At 44.6% G+C, this 18,479-nt stretch overlaps 1 protein-coding gene across 1 annotated transcript in view; it reads left to right on the forward strand.

The window, feature by feature from the left end:
- Positions 1-18,479, forward strand: part of LOC138525800 (B- and T-lymphocyte attenuator-like) — a 218,678-nt gene that overhangs the window by 119,447 nt on the left and 80,752 nt on the right. Inside the window, exon 4 of the mRNA XM_069636014.1 lies at positions 15,500-15,546. Coding sequence (XP_069492115.1) covers positions 15,500-15,546 — 47 coding nt within the window. The remainder of the gene's footprint in view (positions 1-15,499; positions 15,547-18,479) is intronic.

The following is an 18,479-nucleotide window of genomic DNA, read 5'->3' on the forward strand; positions in this document are numbered from 1 at the left end:
CTGTGGTATTTTCATGTCTTGACTGCAGGCCGTTCCTGACCGCTGATTGCTGTATCATATTTGCTAGAGCTCTTATACTATCCAGGATTTACCATTGTAACTCCCTCTTTGCAGGCTCCAACTCTTACAATATGAAATAAATTACAGGTAGTTCAAAATAACTCTGTAAGAGCCACGCTAAACATCCCTAAAAAAGACCACATCTCCACAGCTAGACGATATATCCACTGGCTCCCTGACCAAGAAAGCATCATGTTCAAAACGCTGTCTCAGACCCACAAATGTCTATCAAACACTGCCCCGATTTACTTGTCCAGACAATCCTCCAAGGCCCAGTCCATCAGACCTATGCGGGCTGCCTACTCGTATTTATTCATTATTCCCAGATACAGGCGTCAGCAGGCCAGAGGCAGCAGCTTCCATGTGATCGCTGCCAAACACTGGAATGTCCCGCCTCTAGCTCTAAGATCAGATGCCTCTCTCTGATCCTTCTGGAAGGGTGTCAAAACCTGGCTCTTTTCCCAAGACTTCCAAAGGTAATTGAACTTACACTACTCTATAAGCATGTGGCAAATATCACCTCCACATAGACCGGAATATCAGATCTATGCACCATGTATGTACCACCTATGTTTGTAACCCTTGTAACTACTACATTCATGTAAACCAGCGCCCAGATGCTCCCGGGTTCGGTGCGCTCTATAAATATCAAATAAATACATATATAGATTCTTCTTTTCTTATTGGTCTTCCTGTATATACGTTTCCTCTTCTACAGTTTATATTCTCATCTTCAGTGCATCTGCTTTAAAGCCTTCCACCCCGCACTCAGATCTTTCCATACTTGGCCAGAGTCCATTGGCTTCCCTTTGCCACCGGCCTTCAATTTTATTTTCAATGTATTGTCTTTAGGTACATTCATGGACTTGCCCTGTGTTATATATTTGTGATGTCTTGAAAGACGGTAAGTAGGCCCCAACAAAGTTATTTTCTTTCTTCTTTATTCAGGTTCCTCTAAATGCCCCTTTACAAAAAGGCTGCTATAACAGCCTGCACTTCACCAAGGAGCTCCCTATATACCACCTCCACATTCTAGTGTGTCATAATACAACAACCTGAGCATGAGGCCCAATCTGAACATAAACAACCAGCTTCAAATCTACACATGAGCTTAGGTGTTGCATTGACTGGTGCCAAGCACCACTTTAAATGTAAACATATTGCATCAAATTAAGTGAGCATAATATATAACACATCTCCATCCTTTTACTGACACCAAGGAAGAGTATAGGTCATTTCTTGCAAGCCACCCTGGCTCTATTGACACTCTTCCATCTTCCAGCACAACTGCCCCACACAAATCCTTTTTGACCACCACTGGTCCTTCATACTTCCTTTCTTTCTTTGCAAACATCTAGGCTTGAGAATCCAGACCGTGTCCCCTTCTGTCACTCTTACCAGTCTGGTCTTTTTCTGTTCACCATACCTTTTTTTCATACTCTCCCTTGTAGTCTCCACCTTTTCTATTAAGGCTTTATGATCCCACTCTACAAATCTAAGCCTCCCAGCTGGGTTGGGAACACTGCAGTGGAGGCTTTCCTCCTTCTAAGTACCTCAAACGGTACCAACCCGTTGTGGCATGGCGAGATGATCTGTACGCATACAATCTTTTGATGACTTCCTCTTCCCAGCAGCTCCCTTCACTGACCGACGTACGGATGCCTTGCATTATGGTGCTGTTGAACCTCTCAACCATCCCATTGGTTTCTGGATGGAAGAGAGAAGACTTTATGTGAACAACACCAATGCTGGTCAAGTACATTTTCATCATGCGTGACATCAACTCAACACCAGATAACAGTCGGCTGGGGAAACCATATGTTTGGAATAAAATGTGCAATAATGATACTAATGCCCATGTGTCTACCTCCTACACAATGCAATTCTCCACCCATTCGGAGAACATGTCGATCAGCGCAAAAATATATTGTTTTATTCCATTTGATCCCGTTATTGGCCCTAATATATCAATGGCCACAAATATTCGATTGGTTTCAAAGGTTGGATGTTGCAACCAAGTATCTTGTCCGACTCTTTACAGGTACCACAAACCTTTATTAAGTTCTCTACATGACTGTCCAACTCTGGCAACCAATAGGTGGCCTTTAAGCAACTTTTTGTTTTGGACATTCCTAAGTGACCTTCATGACCAATTTCCAACAATGTATTCCTAATTCCTTGTGGAGGAACAACTCTATTGGATCTGAAAAGAAAACCTTCCTCAACACTGAGTTCATCTATGACTTTATGGTAGGCACCCAAACCCTCCTCTGATATCCAGTTGGACCAATTGTCTTGCATATAGTCTTTATTCTACATTTATAAGGCCCTTATACAACAAGACAGTGTTTAAAAGCGCCCTAAGGCTCAACGGAAGGGAACAAGGGAGAAAAATAAAAAATGGAATTAACAATGAATGAATAGAAAGAAACAGCAGTAATACTAGGCCTTGTGATAATCGCTGCGTGCAAGTGCAGTGAGAAGAAAAAGGAAAAATAAAAGGGGGCCGGAGTGAGAGTAAGTGCTATTAGGGTACCATAGGGACGAAAGTGCCAGAGGAGCCAGTTGGGTAGGCAACAGGTAAGTGCATGGGCAGAGACAACCCAGGGGAAAAGGGAAGTCTACCGCCCAACAGGTAAGTGCAGGGCTGAGATGAACTAACCCGAAGGTGGATGTGAGCCCAGTGGGCAGTGCAAGTAGGTGCTGGGGGCTATAGGGCAAAAGGCCAGGACCCTCATGGACTCTTGAGGGACCGGGCCGCCCATCTCAGAGACAGAGGGGATGGTTAGCACATGAGATGGAGAGGGAAGGTGAAGGAGAAGGGGAAGGTATTGAGTTGTTTGCGGAATTTGAGGTGGTCCAGTTCAAGATGGAGAGAAAGAGGGATACAGTTGCATAGGAGGGAGCCAGCTGAGGAGAGAGGTCTGCCCCCAGCTCTCTGCTCAGAGAAGTGTTTGATCAGCAGAGAGTTAAAGCCAGAACAGCGAATTACTCAGAACTGGTTCATTTATGATGCACTTTTTGATGTTGTCGAATTCATCTTGACACTTTTTTGACCGCTCAGAAACAGTGGGCCTCATTACAAGTTTGGCGGGAGCCTTGCCGGTAAAACCGGCAGGCTGCCGCCAAACTTGCAATATTTTCCAGCACCTGCGAATGGGCAATTACTGGGGCATTCCGGCCTGCCAGACCCGGTAATTGCCCATTTACGGGGGCCGTAAATAAGATGCTTCCCGTTTCCATTCGGCTCCATAGGGCTGAATGGTGTAGAGGAGGTGCCAAGCTCGATTCACACTCCAACCGCCCATTTTGAAGTAACAGGAATGTTCACACCAAAATATGTGACGTATGATGAGCAAATAAACCAGCAGAGAGCCACAGTTGGGCTCTGTCCAGTACCTATCAGAAGAACAGCACCTGTTGAAGTACCGACACCTAAGAAAACCTGGACAGTAAGGTACCCTTTGAGAAAACCATATCGACACATGAGACAGAATGACGATTGTCAGAATACAATACCTGAATAAGCTAAAACGATACTAAAAGAAGTTGAATGGTGACATCATAAGAACCCAGACAGACTCATATATAGAAGATATGACAACCTGTGAATGATGAAAAAAAACAAAACACCATGGATAAATGACATCCTGAGCCTAAAGTGAAATAATTGATGTCAAGATGTCAGAAATGATGCCATATGCGCGATGAAGATATTCAGTTAGTTTAAACATGTACATATGCAAAGTAACGGCAAGAAGCACAGAAATCGTGTGGCTAGCTTATGCTTAGTAGTAAGATAGATTGCAGCAAGCACCACCTATACATATATCTACCTCAAGGAGCACTTTATATAAGTATACTTCCACTATGCACAAGAGCAGAATCAATCAAAGGTTATTAAGGTCTCAAAAGGAGAGTTTCGCAGCAAACAAATCGAGAATTAAAGACGGAGAGAAACTCAGACGAAGGTAATTATGCCAAGAAGCCAAGGTCGTATCAGCTGAAATAGACCGACAGTGGATACAATTAAGCGATAGAAGAACAGAGTATCATGTTTGCAAAGGTCAAGATAAGCCTCAGATGGCAGACACCTGGCAGAATTGAATCAAATACACGAAATTGCATGAAGAATAAGGTGATTTCACGGTGTCGGAATCACGTGACCAGACGAGCGAGAAGGGATGAAACTTTCACACCTAGTCATGGACCTGTGCCATGCAAAGATGCCCTAACTTTCCCAGACAAAGAAGCAGACTCGAGGCCAACCACACAGAAATAATTGACACATGACCACTGAAGTGATGATTGATTGTAGCAATAATTGGAGGGAAGCTGGGGGTGCAGACAAACTCCCTGCACCTGGCCGGCTATTCTGCATGCTGCTAAGCAAGTGGAAGGTGTGAGTGGGGTTGATGCCAACCCAATCATAGTGGACCATGTAATCTAGGGTCCTATAGTTAATAGAATCAAGGAGACGTCATACTTTTTGTGACGTTTACAGCAGCCATTTTGAAGGAAGGGCTTAGTTACCCACCTGACACTGATTATCCAATCCCCTCTCCCCATTACCATATACAGATATTGTGTCTATATTAAAGTTACCTTCCTAGAACCAATCAAGTTGCATGCTAATTTTTAAGAGTTATGTGTCAGTGATGATGAGTTTTTAGTATAAATGTCATGTTTTTTCTGAAATTAATTGGAGTTGAAGTGAGAAGGAAGATCGAGCGATTGCTGATATTCATGAACTCCCCCTTTTTTGTACTTGTCATTAAGCGGACTCTCTTTGCCAAACAATTGAGTTGTCATTATTGATTTGGTGCAAGAGTCCCCATCCATATCAAGGGTGCTGCTACTCATCTTAAAGTGCTGTTTGGAAACCCCCAGTCCTATAGGTCGGCTGGGGTCCATAGAGCACAATGGTAATGGGGAGGTCTGATGCAACGGCACCGTTCATAATGGTGCCGGTGCATCCGACATGCTATCCTCGCGGGTGACTTTCTGCCAGCCAGGTCGGACCTGGTGGGCAGAAAGGCACCCGCTGTTAAGCTCACCTGGCTCCCACAGGGGCGCCGATCTGAACTGGACAGCTGCGGTCTCCACCAATGTGATGCATAGTGCCGAGATGACAGACTGGACTGGTCCACTTAGCTTCGTTTGCTTGGCCCGTAGGAATATTCTTCTGCAAATGGAGAAAGGGAATTAACCACCCATGGAGTTGAGCGTTAACCTCCTCCACCCCCGCTGTTCTCCCCACTAATCACCTTTGATGTCCCCTCTTATAGTCTCACCTGATGGTTTGGAAAGATGAGCTCTCCATCATGCATTGAGCGCAGGGGCGCGTAGATAACCAGTTGCTTCACTGGCTACAAGGAATTGGTGAGTTCCAGAACAATATTGACTCTGAGATTTCCGGCAAGACGCCGTAAGTATGTAGTTCGTAAGAGTTCAAATGTCTGACTTTCACTCTTGTCCGATTCCTTGCAGGTTGCAGCTTGACCCTAGCAAAGAGTTCCTCGTGGCAACCGGTAATATTCAGGTAAGGATTTGTATTATCCAACACAGTTCGATAAAATAATGTCAGTATGTAACCTGTTGCCTTCTTCCTTATTCAGGCGCTGAGAGAAAGTTTGAAGTCTCGGTAATAATGCCTCCGGCGGTAAAAGCAGGTAAGTCTATTGTGGTGAGGAGGTTTCCCCTTGTTTGTCCCTTTGTTTCAACTTGCTGTCCTTTTGTTCCCCTTAGGGGCCGGGGTACAGCGAGGATGCAGTGGAGGCTGCGCCGACCCGTTAAGAGGAATAGTACCCCCCAGTGGTAAAATCAGGTAGGTCTATGGGGGGTAACTAATATTGCCTCTGTTTATTCCGTTGGCTCACCTCGCTGTTCTTATGTTCCCCTTAGGTGTCGGAGTGCGGCGGGAACATGCAGAAGGATGCGGTGGAATGTGAAGATGTTGTGAAGGCCGATGAGTTCAGCGCGGTGCTGCAGCAGGCGAGGCGACGCGCATAAAATAACTTCTTTCTTCCAGCTCGAAGGCGCGATGGATCGGGAATTCAGGTAAGGATCAAAGGTATTGCTCTTGTTCTAACCTTTTCTCCTTCTTTCTCCCTTTTTCTAGGAGCTCTAGACTCGAGACGGGCGTGGCAGAAGACTGGATGCAGACTTGCAGGCACGGTGAGCGTTACGCTGCTGGATGCAGAGTAACGCGAAGCGTGTGCTGCTCTTTGGGGGTTGTTTAAATAGCCTCCAAAGTAGTCCCAGGTAAGTATTCCTCCCCAGCCCCACCCGAGTAAAAAAATACTCCCTAGGTAAAGTAGTCCCTTCCAAGCCTCTTTTGGCTTGGAGCACTTGCAGCATGGTCTGCATCAGGTAAGTTTGCAGCATGGTCTGCATCAGGTAAGATTTAATCTATGAGCCTGGCGCCTATGGCGCCAGGACTGACTTTCCATATGAGCCTGGCGCCATAGACGCCAGGACTGCACCCAAAAAGCCCCTAGCAGAGGATGTTGGGCTTGCTTGGAATAACTTGATGCCTGCTTCCGGGGTTGCTGGACTTGGTCTGGGTCCCCGGGGGTAGGCATCATGACACCTGCAAGCTTACTGGTACCGTAGTTACCGGACCGGCAAACTTATAATGAGGCCCAGTATCTTTTTTACACAACTTCCTTATGGCTGTGGAATTGTCAGCAAATCTGTTCACAAACTTTGCATAATACTCTACTAACCCAAGGAGCGATAACACTCCTTGTTTGTTCTTGAGAGCTTCCATGTTAGCAATGGCATTCACCAGACCGATATAAATTGATCTGATGGTAGGCAGATGTTAGGTCTAGCGTGCTGAAATATTTGGTACCTGTCATCATGCCCACCATCCTTCCGATGTTAGGAAGGGGAAATTTGTCCATGACAACACACTTATTTAAGGCTCTTAAATCAGCACACAACCGAACACTGCCATTCCCCTTTTACGCTAGTATTACTGGGGAAACCCAGTCCGAAGCCTCAACCTCTGCTATTATATCTTGTGAAAGCAATTCTTTTATTTCCTTGGATACTTCTCATCTGAGAGCTATGGGTACACAACAGAGTATTGCAGTGACAGGTATGGGATTTGGCTTGAGAGTGATCCTGCGAAAAACCCTTAAAATAGCCAATTTACTCTTCAAACACACCTGTGAAGTTGGCTTCTGGTTTCTCATCTAAAATGGTGGCTACATGCCCGGCACCCTAGGATTGATAGCAATTCTTAATTGTGCTTGTTCAAACCAGCAAAGTAGATTGACATTTTTCTTTGAAACATACACATCTGCATTTATCATCTTATCCCGCCACTTTGAATGTGTCTTAAAATACCCTACAAACTCAATGGGTATGCCTCCAAATGCACTAGCTCTAACCCGTGGAGACAGCAAAGTAACATTCTTATAATACTCTTTCCATACTTTGTGATGTATTATGGAATACTCCTAACCTGAGTCTACAAGCATCGCTATACAGACATTGCCTACTGAAATATGAGCATGGGGTTTTCGCCCCTTCTTGGTTTTACTACCCATCTCATTCACTGACTATATGACTTCTTCATCAGCTTCTTCATCACTTTCACCCTCCTGGCTTGCTGATATTTCTTTAACTGTACCCTTATCGAAATTCCTGCAGCACCTGGCAAAATTGCCCCTTGTATTGCATTTGAGGCAGACTACAGTAAGGGCTGGACAATCCGGAGCATTCGCATAATGTGCAATACGTCCATGCCTAAAGCATTTTCTTCCCTTGGAAGAACTTTGACTGCCCTCTTTGCTTTTAATATGCTCATTACTCTTGTTGGATTTGTTAATTGTTACGATTGGTTTCTTGCCAGAAATGCTCTGGCGATCAGTAGCAACAGCATTAACCTCGTTGGGGATTGGTTGTGCGTCTTTCAAACATGCTATTGTGGGCTCTATGTGATGGATGCTCCATCACTTCTCCTCTCTTCTCTCACCCCCATCATACCTGATGAGGTCACCAGACATGTCCGGTCTATGAAGGCCTCATCCAAACAGGTGGACCCCTACCCCTCCAAAACCATTAAGGACAACATTGACTCTATCCCTTCAGCCTTGGCTGATATCTGCAATCTCTCTTTTGCCACTGCAGTTTTCCCAACTCCCCTTAATCGCTACCTTGTGCACTCTCTGCTTAAGAAACCCTCGGCTGACCCTTCCATTTCGGCAAACTACCTCCCCATCTCTATCACCTCTTCCCTGGGCAAACTCCTGGAGAACCTGGCTATCTCCCAGCTCAGCCTCCACACTGAATCTGCTGACTGCCTCCATAACCATCAGTCTGGCTCCAGACTGGCAGAGGCATGTAAACTGCTCTTCGGCACACCCTTGAAGACCAGCTCTGAAATCCTGACACTAACACTCCCTCTGTCCTCATTCTTCTTGACCTCTCCTCTGCCTTTGACACAGTAAACCACAACATCCTGATCGCACATCTCTGTGACACCCTGGGAATCACAGGTCAGGCTCTTGCATGGCTAACCTCCTTCCTTTCCAACCACCCATCCCAGGTGAAACATGGGTCCTTTCTCTCTACTATCACTCTTTCAATCTGTGGCTTTCCCCAGGGTTCTAACCTATTCCCCTGGTTCTTCAATGTCTGCATGGCCGCCCTGGCACGTGCCATTGCCTCTTTCTCCTCTAATTTTCAGTATTATGCGGATGACACACAACTCTCCTTCAGGCTACCCTCAGCCACCTCCTCTACCTCGCTTATATCTGACTATCTGTCCACAATTCTGTCATGATGTGCTATAAACGACCTCTGCCTCAATGCCAGTAAGACTGAGATTGTTTGCATTGGGACTCCTGCTCCAGCTTTCCCACTCTCACTCTGGCCAGCCTCCCTTGGCCCTGCACCCACACCCACCTGCGAGGCAAAAAAATCTTGGGCTCATCTTTGACTGCACTCTCTCCTTCTCCACTCACATTTCAGACATTTCTAAAAAAAAGTCTAACTACTAGCTGCACCTCCTCAGAGGTTTCTCACATTCCCCCAATGGCTCACTGTCTTCAGGGCCCTGGTTCTCTCAAGGCTGGACTACTGCAACAGCCTCTTCCTAAATCTCCCTTCCACTGCTTTGCGCCCTTTGCAACTCATCCAGAAAAGAGCCACAATATTTATTCTTGCCCTCAAGCTCAGGTACTGCAGCTCTCCAGTGCTGAAATCCCTCCACTTGCTCCTTGTGGCAGCAAGGATTACGTTCAAGACCATCTGCATTGTCCACAAGGCTTTCTGGGGCCTGGGACCTACCTATATGCAACAATGCCTACCTTAATACTGTCCTTCATGAGCTCTTCGCTCATCTACCTCCAACCTTCTGCGAGTGAGCCGGTTCTCCAAGCAGGGATTTGGGGGGAGAACTTTATCCTCAGCATGGGCCTCCCACTGGAATAGCCTCCCTGCCGCTCTCTCTCTTGAGCCTGATCTCCTTAAGTTCCAGAAACTCCTTAAGACATTCCTTTTCTCCTCTTCCTTCTCTCTCCCTTTACCCTGCTAACCCCTCTCTCCGCTCTATCCCTCACCCCCTCCTTTTCCAACACAGCCTGCTGACAGGCCGCTGGGTGTGCCTCAGAGTCTCACAGGTCCCTGGAACCCTCAACAGTCCTCTCGCACTTGCCTCCAGGCCTGCATTTACCTCATCACTGCTGCACTTGGCATCTCTCATCATCACTTAACCCAGTTTCTGACTGAGTGGGTGCACTTCGACTCCCCCCTGTGCACATGTCTTCCCCCCGCACCTCTCCCTCGCCTGTACTGTCTGTGCACTTGCACAATCTCAATGTACCATGCTTTTGAAGATCATCTAACCATCTTCCCTGTCTCCCCTCCTTGCATGGTGGCACCTAAATGCACTTGGAAAAATTGCAGAATCGTTGTCAGACCTATGTGCCGTTATCTACACTGTTAACTTTAATATATGCATTTACTCTGCCTGTGCAGACTTGTATCGTTCAGAATTTCAAGGGCTTGCTCCCTCCCTCCTTGAACACCTTGAAACACTTGCCTTGTGTATATGCGCTTTACAAATAAACATTACCATACCATACAAAGCTCCCTGACCGACGATTGCAATGGAGTCACACGGGCAGCTTACAAACCCATATATGAAACTCACTGGGCATGAACTGGTGGTGTCCGTGGCTAGTAGGAGCAATCCAGTATTAAAGCAGTTCACCGCCTGGAGGTAAGACACAGCTGGACACCGTTAAACAGCGGGACACGAGGATCGCAGGAATAATCCTTTTTCGGTGCGGCTACTGGCTAGAGGTAGGCACAGCCGAGCACCATTAACCAACAGAACGTGGGGACTTCGCCATTTTTGACACAGTTGGTGGAATTCTGATTCATGGCAGGTGCACATGAGCATGCCTTGATGAACGCTGAGAAGCAAGGGAGATAGGACTAAGTGTCCCAGCTTGAGAAGTGTTGACTAGCAACAGGGGTGCGGCAACCTGTTAAGGAGTGAGGATGAACATGAAATTGAGGCTCACTTGTTGCGTAATGCGTTATGACCGCTGTAAGGGAAATAAGATAAGATGTTAAGGGCCTCATCACAACCTTGGCATATCTCTGCGGTAAATCCTCTGGGATAGTGCCAATGCAAATAGCGTTACCGCAACTTGGTCTGGCGCTCTTAGCACAGGATCCCAAGTTGTGGTAAGGCTGTTTTTTTCCCCATTTTTTGTAGGGACCATAGGATTCTATGGGGTAGTAACAGCACTATTACCGCTGGCAGTATTAGCGCCACAGTAATAGCTCAGCAAATGACCTAAAAGTGCAGGGTAATTCTCCAAATTTCTGTCAAAACTCGGGATTGGGCAGAGTGTTAATGCGATGGTAATAGCGTTACCACTGCATTTTTGCTGCTCCGCCCAACCCCTGATGAGGCACTTAGTCCTAAAGACCTAAGAATTCTGATGGCAATCGTGATGCACAGATAGGTGTCCACTGAGATCTGTGATTATGAGGTTTTTTCTTTTTAAAAGGGGTTGTACAAATGTGCAACAATCTTAGTGGAGTATATTATAACAGTTGGAATATTCCAGGACCAGAGCTGTTCCTACCTCAACCTGGTGAACCATTAATTAGGTGGAAAGATTGGAAGCAGGATTTTTTAAAATTTGTTTTGGGGATGTATGGACCAAATGTTTCCATTGAGAGAAAAGACACATTGCTTTATCATTGATTGGGGAATGCTGAGCAGGAAATATATACAAAGCTGCCTGTTCCAGTGCAGCCAGAACATGGGGAGGGGGCCTTAAACATGTTTGAAGTTAGCATTGCCAAATTAGACAAACACTTTGAAGTCAAAGAAAACAATTGTCTAGAAATCACTTTGCCACAAAGAAACAAGAAAGGAGAGACCATTTTAGAGTTTACGACAACACTCAGAGGTTTCATAATAAAATGCCAAGTATGTGAAGAGTTGTGGAAAGAAAAAGATCCCAACTGGGATCGGGCCATGGAGATAGCCAAGCAAGTTAAGCAGACAGCATCTTGCATCAAAGATTGACCAGAGATGAAGACAGAGCCTTACGGGAGAATAATATGGTACTTAAAGGGAAGAATGTGTCGAATCAAAACTCTGGTTTTAGGAGGGACTCTGAGTGGAGAACTAGAGACAGAGGGAGTGGGAAATGTGTGAATACCAGGATCATCACCAACTTGAATGTCAAATCAGGAGATATTATAGATGTAGTAGTACACAGCATCTTGCCGTGGACAAAGAGTGCACTGTGGTATATGTGCAGTGCAGTTTGTGTGGGAAGCGAGGACACTTGGCTAAATGTTGCAGAATAGGCTCTGCCTGAGGTAATAGTGTGAATGAAAATACCAGTGAGGAAGATTTGTAAACTGGAATATTTGATGGATTAGATATAGTAACCCTAGTGAATGCAGTTATAGAAGCTAAAATAATGAAAACCAGATCATTAGTCAAAGTGTATGGAGTAGGAATTTGTATGCTGATTGATAGTAGTACAGACTACCCACTTAATGGGAAAGACACATGGAAATCAAAATAAGGATGTCATATTTTACAAGACGCTAATGTTAATATAAATGCCTATGGAAAAAAATTACATTGCGCTAATAGGAGATACAAGCCAAGATAGAATTTCAAGGGAAAAGTGCCATGACCAGGGTGTTTATGACAAGTGTTGAAGACAACTTACTGTGTTTGGGTTGTCAAGTGGCATTAGGGATAAAACTTGATGCCAATGCTGAGCAACACGTTTACTCTAAAAGTGAAGGAGAGGTTGCTACTGTGTTTTTAATTTACAAGAACATGAGGTATACAGTTAGATGTCCAAAAGGTTTCATTCATAAAACAAACCTCTAAAGAGGAGCAATACCTATGGTAGCTAAGTTGAGGACAGTTATGTTGGCTCTCAAGAAGGGAGTAGAGTTGAAATTAAACAGAATGTTGAAGGAAGGAGTCATTGAGCCGACAGATGCATCAGAATGGGTCCATCCCATCATTGCGGTAAGAAAAGCCAATGGAGCAGTAAAAATCTGCATAGACCTGAGAGAAGTTGTGGCAGAGAGGTTTCCCTAGCCTTAGATTGATGTGCTTGTTACTGAACTTCCCAGGGCAAAATGGATTTCTCTTCTTGAAATTAGGCTGCATCCAGAGTCATCTGATGTGACTGCATTCATAACACATATCGGCATGTTTAAGTGTGTTAGGATGCCATTAGGTTTAATCTCTCCAATAAGTGTATTTCAGAAGGTCATGCATAGTGTATCAGGAGGAGTTAAAGGTGTTAAATATGATCAGAATTATATATTTGATTTGGGGATGTGATGAGGTGGAGCATGAAATCTGACTGCGAGAGGTGTTCGAAAAGTTAGGAGAGTCTGGACTCACTTTGACTTTAGGAAAGTGCAATTTAGGAAGTCAGACATTGATTACTTAGGATACAATTTATCTGAGGAGGGAGTAAAACCAAAAGGCAGTGCAGTCAAAGCCATAGCCAAAATGGCCAAAGCCAGGAATAAAATGGAGGTAGCTTCTTTTTTAGGCGTGATAGAATATTATGCCAAATGTGTCTGAGTCAGTTGAATAAAACTCACTAGAAAAGGAGTGCAGTTTGTTTGGTCGGAGTTCGAGTCGGAATTCTGAGATGTAAAAGTTGATCAAAGGAAAGCCCCAATTTTGAAAGGTTACAGATATGAGTTACAGACAATAGTGTACACTGATGCCATCGACTCTAGGCTAGGTGCTGTGTTGATGCAAGTGGAGGTTCAAAGGATCACACAGTAACGTTTGCATTTAAAATAGAGTATCTGTATTCTGTTATCGAACAGGAAGCATTGGCTGTTGCCTGGGCAATATCAAAAGTCTATCTGTTCGTCCAACCTTTTATTGTGAGGTCTGATCACAAGCCCTTAGTGGCAATATTTAACAGCAAAGGTTTGGATGGGGTATCGACGTGGATTGTCAAGTGGGTGATGAAATTACAAGGTTTGAACTTTGTTGTAAAACATGTATCTGGAAAAGACAATGCAGTGGCAGATGGACAAACAGATTTTTGGTGGCCAAATAAGGATGAGTTAATCGGAATACAAATTAAGGAATGTGGAGAATGTAGAGACAGTGATAAAGATTTCGAGATTAGGGTACCTGCCGTGGTTGTGTGACACACATCTGAAGTTGTGAGATGCAAAGCTATTGATTTGTCTGGGCTTTTTAACTTTGCAGGAGTCTGAGATAGTTATGTCATAGTAGTGATGGATTTATTATCCAAATGGCCAGAAGTGGGAGTTGTGAGAGATGTCACAACAAAAATGTATGATAACATTCTTGGAAAGTGTGTTTTGGAGGGAAGGCTTCCCTTTAAGATTGTTGAGTGACAAGGGTACCCAATTTATCTCAAGGGAGATTCAAAATTGGTTGAGAGATGTGGGAATTCTGCTTCACAGGATCTCTTTATATCATCTCCAGGGCAATAGATAGGTTGAAAGGTTTAATCCAACAATCATGGATGGCATAAGAATGTCTGTCAGTATCATTGAAGAATGTTTCAATACAGGATAACCCCTCATGGGATGCGTAGTGTCTCGCATTTGAAGTTTTGAGAGGTCGTAAGCCAAATACCTTGTTGGCACCTGGGTGGCTAGGTAGATGCAAAATGTTTACCCTTGAAGTTGAGAATATTAGAGACAAGATTAAGAAGAGTGGGGAGATTTCCAAATCAAGACATGGGGCCTCATTAAGGGTCCGGCGGTAACCGTGCTGTTGCTACCAGTGGGTTGCCACGGTACCTGGAAATATTTAAAGGCACCCAACTTCCCGGTGCTACCGGGAGATTACAACCCCGGCGGCCCAGAAAGTCAGGCACCGGTAAATTGTAAGCCCCCATTCCGAAAGAGTCCCATAGGGACACAGTGCCGGTGCTTCTGTGACCGGTCTGCCTACCATGGCCGCTGTGCCCAGCTTGGTAAAACCTGTCGAGCACAGCGGCTCCGGCAGGATATGCGGGTCCGGAAACAACAGTGCTGGTAAGCTTACCAGCTCCCTTGTTTCCGACCGGCAGGGTCATAATGAGGCCCACGATCATAGGTTTGTATTTAGAGCTGAAGTGCTACACCCGGGTGAAAGATTCAAAATAAAGTTACCAAGGAGAGGAAGGAAGTGTGAGTCCAACTAGTGATGGGAACAAATTGTTAATAGAGATTATGGAAATGCTCCAAGAGTGGATGGAGGTGAGGTTTGGAATAAAGAGAGAGTAGTGAGGTTAGAATTATCCTTGCTGTATCAAGTTAACATTAGAGGCAATCAATCAAAATCGTCCTTGCTTGATCAAGTTAATCTAGAAGTATTTGAAATTACTTTCTACTGTTCTGTTTTTATCTGTTTCAGTTTTAACTTCAATATCATCTCATTTAATGAGAGTGGGAAAGATATGTTTTATAAATTGTATTCTTTTAACTGTTCAAGTAGAGTGTTTACTTACAATGTTGTTCGTTGAGACAGAGAATGTTATGGAGAGAATAGAACATAGAGAAGAGAGGGAGTTGAGCTGGAGATGAAGAGGATGTACTGCTGTTGTTACGCGTAATTCTCATCAAGAAGTAGATGACTGAATATTATACCTGTCATCCTACTCATACACTTCATTCCTCTTTCTTGTTTCTTGTTTTTAGTGACTGTTCCTCATCCTCCTTGGTTATCTACTCCTTTCTGCTATTTTGCTTTCTCTATACATTCGTTTGTACTCTTTCTACCTATTGCTCTTCCCTAAAAGCTCATTTTAGCACCTCTTCTTGAATTAAATTTGTTTCAATTTCATTTTAATAACTAGTTAATTTGTTACAGCGCATTGGCTAATCTAAATACATACACAAATACATTTTAATCTTCCCTACTTTCGTTTCCTTTTAGAAAAGCAGGAGATATCTGATGGAACGCTACATGCAGGAACAAATGGGGTTTGTCTGTTTTTCTTTGTTCTCTGTGATGAAACATTGAATTCTGTAATTTCTAGATACAAACTGTTTTTCTTTCAGGACTTTTCTCTTAGTGGAAAAGATGTGCTAAATGGAACATAATGTTTGGAATTCATGGGTACGTTTTTCCTGTATTTCACCATTACATATTGTAAAGATGCCAACATGCAATGCACACAACACTATATTCACAGGGTTTATTTACACAAAAGGTAAACCAAATGAGTGAAAACAACAGAACAGTGATAACACCAAAACCATGTATCTCACAATGGGTGCTGTACTGTGCAACCGCACTGTGGCATTGCATGTTTTCCAGAAGTTCTCAGACCCTTGAAAGTCTCTAAGTAGTCTTTTGCACATTTCACTGGGGTTCCCAGACCCTATTGCTAATCTTAGTTCCACAAAGCTCTCCGGGTACGTTGTGTTGTCTTTCACCCAATTGATGCAACAGGTGCAACCTCTCCGTCAAGGTGAGATGGAGTCAGGAGTTTGCAGCTCTGCTTTCTCCTATCTAGTGTATTCCCAGGGCCAGTCCTCCTCTTTTCACAAAACCTCCAGTCTCTTACCTTGGGCCAACCTGATTATTCCTTGTCTGGACTCCTTGGCTGGAACTTGTTCCTCCTCCTTCCTCCTCCACTTGCCTTGGGCTATCCCATTCGCGTTGTTCTTTCCTATTCTACGTGGCCAGGGGTTTGCCCTCCTCCTTGCCTCAATCCTGATCTCAATGCTAGTTTTTAACCCCCATTTAGTGCCTCCTTCAGTGCTGCACTGTAACCCCTCCTACTACTCTTTTCCCCCTTCTAAATGTTAACAACTCACTGTATTGCCTCCCATCTCCTCTTACACTGTACCACCTTCATTTTGTGAAGTTATAACAGCCTCTTCATCTGGCCACCTTCACCACCTCATGTTGTCATTCACTCCGGTCCCTACCCCCCTCTTCCCTCTCACAGCTACAACTCCTCATCACCTGCCCCTTTTCACTCTACAATGCTCTCCCAATATCTGCCACAACCATCTTATCCAACAAACCACATTGACTGAAAGGGGTCTTTGCTTCATATAGGGCTTGGCTCCCCAAAGTTGGTTGGGCTCTCCATCAGTGTCAGCACCTTCGTTCTGCAGTTGAGGAGAGGCTGGGATTGTCATACGTGTCCCGTTTCACTTGGGTTTACCTTTGTGTTAGGGGATAGGACCAGGTCTTAATTAGACCTGGCCACCAACTTAGGATTCATGTTCCCCTTCTTCTTGTACCCTTAAGCTCTCTGGAGGGACCCAAATCTCCTGTTTTCCAAATTTGTGAACTGGCTGCTGGAAATGCTCATGACATTCTTGTTTAACTCCTCTGAATGTGGCTTGACATCTGGGTTTCTGTTAACTTGCAAATGTGTTTCCTCGGCAAGTGAACACTCTGTTGGGAGACAATTGACCAGCAAGATTGTGTCACTTGTGGTTAAACCGGTAGTTAGAAAGCCAGATACTAGAAACATTGTTTCTAGCAGAGTCCTGGTTAGGGAGAATTCTCCCTAATGGCTAATTTCCCTTACCTACTGAGTCCCTCAGCAGCTTTGCTGGATTTCTAGGATTTATTTTTTTCACCTGGTAAGAGTGTGAGCCTTTTTTCCCCACTCATACATGTGTTTTGCTGTGTGTTTTATATTTTTGTGTTCATGGACTGTAGAGCCTCACCTACTCCATAGGCATCATCATTTTACTGTGTGTCACACAGTACCTATAGTGCAGTGACAGAGGGTTGTCTTTTTCTGACTTCCTACTTTAAACTCCCTTTTCTGGGACTGACTACTGTCTCCCAAAACATGTAAAGTTTCCATTGACTTTATTAAACTTTTTAAATTCACAGACCCAGTAAAACCTATCTGTACTGGAAAGGGTTAATAGTTATCCCTTTTTGTCTGTCTCTCATGGAACATTATTTCGTCCCCCTTTCGTTAAAATTCGGTTGGTGCAGTGGTATCTACCATATTTTTTATACCGCGGTCTATGAAAATAGCCTTGGTACTGTTTTAGACTAAGTTAGTAGCCTCAAACTTTAATCAGCTGGATCACATTTACTTTTATTTGGTTCCGGCTGGGTTTATTTGCCATTTCTTTTTGTAAAGGTCTTTCTCGTCTTTTACGCTGCGCGCCAAACCAGGTTTGGTGACTTTGTTTGCCATCCTTTGGTGGGCTTCAGAAGCCCTCCTTAGGCACCTGAGAGTCTGGGTAGACAGGATGTGACGGAGGGGTTTTAGGACCCCTGCACAGGGTTCCCTTGGAAACCCAAGATACACTCTTGTTTGATTGGCTAGATGACTGTCCTGCCAGGACAGCCATCCTGCTGTCTGATTGACAGCCAGGCTGTGTGAATGCGGGAAAACTGCATAAAAAGCAGGTCGCTGGGACTTGTAAGGCAGAGTCACCACTGGATTGAGAGAACCAAAGAAAAGCTGAAGGAAGAGGACCACTACCATGACTGAACCTCCCGGTGAAGCCTGCAGTGGGTTCGAATCTCAAAACTTCGACGACAGAGAAGATCTTTAAGGAATCTTCTTCCCTTGAGCTGGTGGGACCAAGCAGTTTGCCAAACACCAAGTAAGGCCTCCCTCCCCTGGTCAAATTTGCTGCACAGCTGCAGTGAACCGTATAGCCAGGAGGACCAAACCCTTTTTGGGTTTTTAAGGAGCACACCTTTTATTTGTTGCTTTGCTCTGCTGCTGGTTTCTTCCCTGGGCAGTGCAGGACCCTCCAGTCTTCCGTCTTTGTGTTAGTCCGACAGTCGCTTCATTAACCGTGAGCCTGCAGGATCTGCCGGGAACTTCTGCTTCAGCTACAGAATCCTTCTTCTTCTAATGGTACTGTTAAAACCCCGTTGTTCGTTCCGTCTGACCGCGGTGAAAGTGTTTGTTTTAAAT

This window comes from Ambystoma mexicanum, chromosome 7p (assembly GCF_040938575.1).
Source record: "Ambystoma mexicanum isolate Mex_15411 chromosome 7p, UKY_AmexF1_1, whole genome shotgun sequence".
NCBI classification, from domain to species: domain Eukaryota; kingdom Metazoa; phylum Chordata; class Amphibia; order Caudata; family Ambystomatidae; genus Ambystoma; species Ambystoma mexicanum.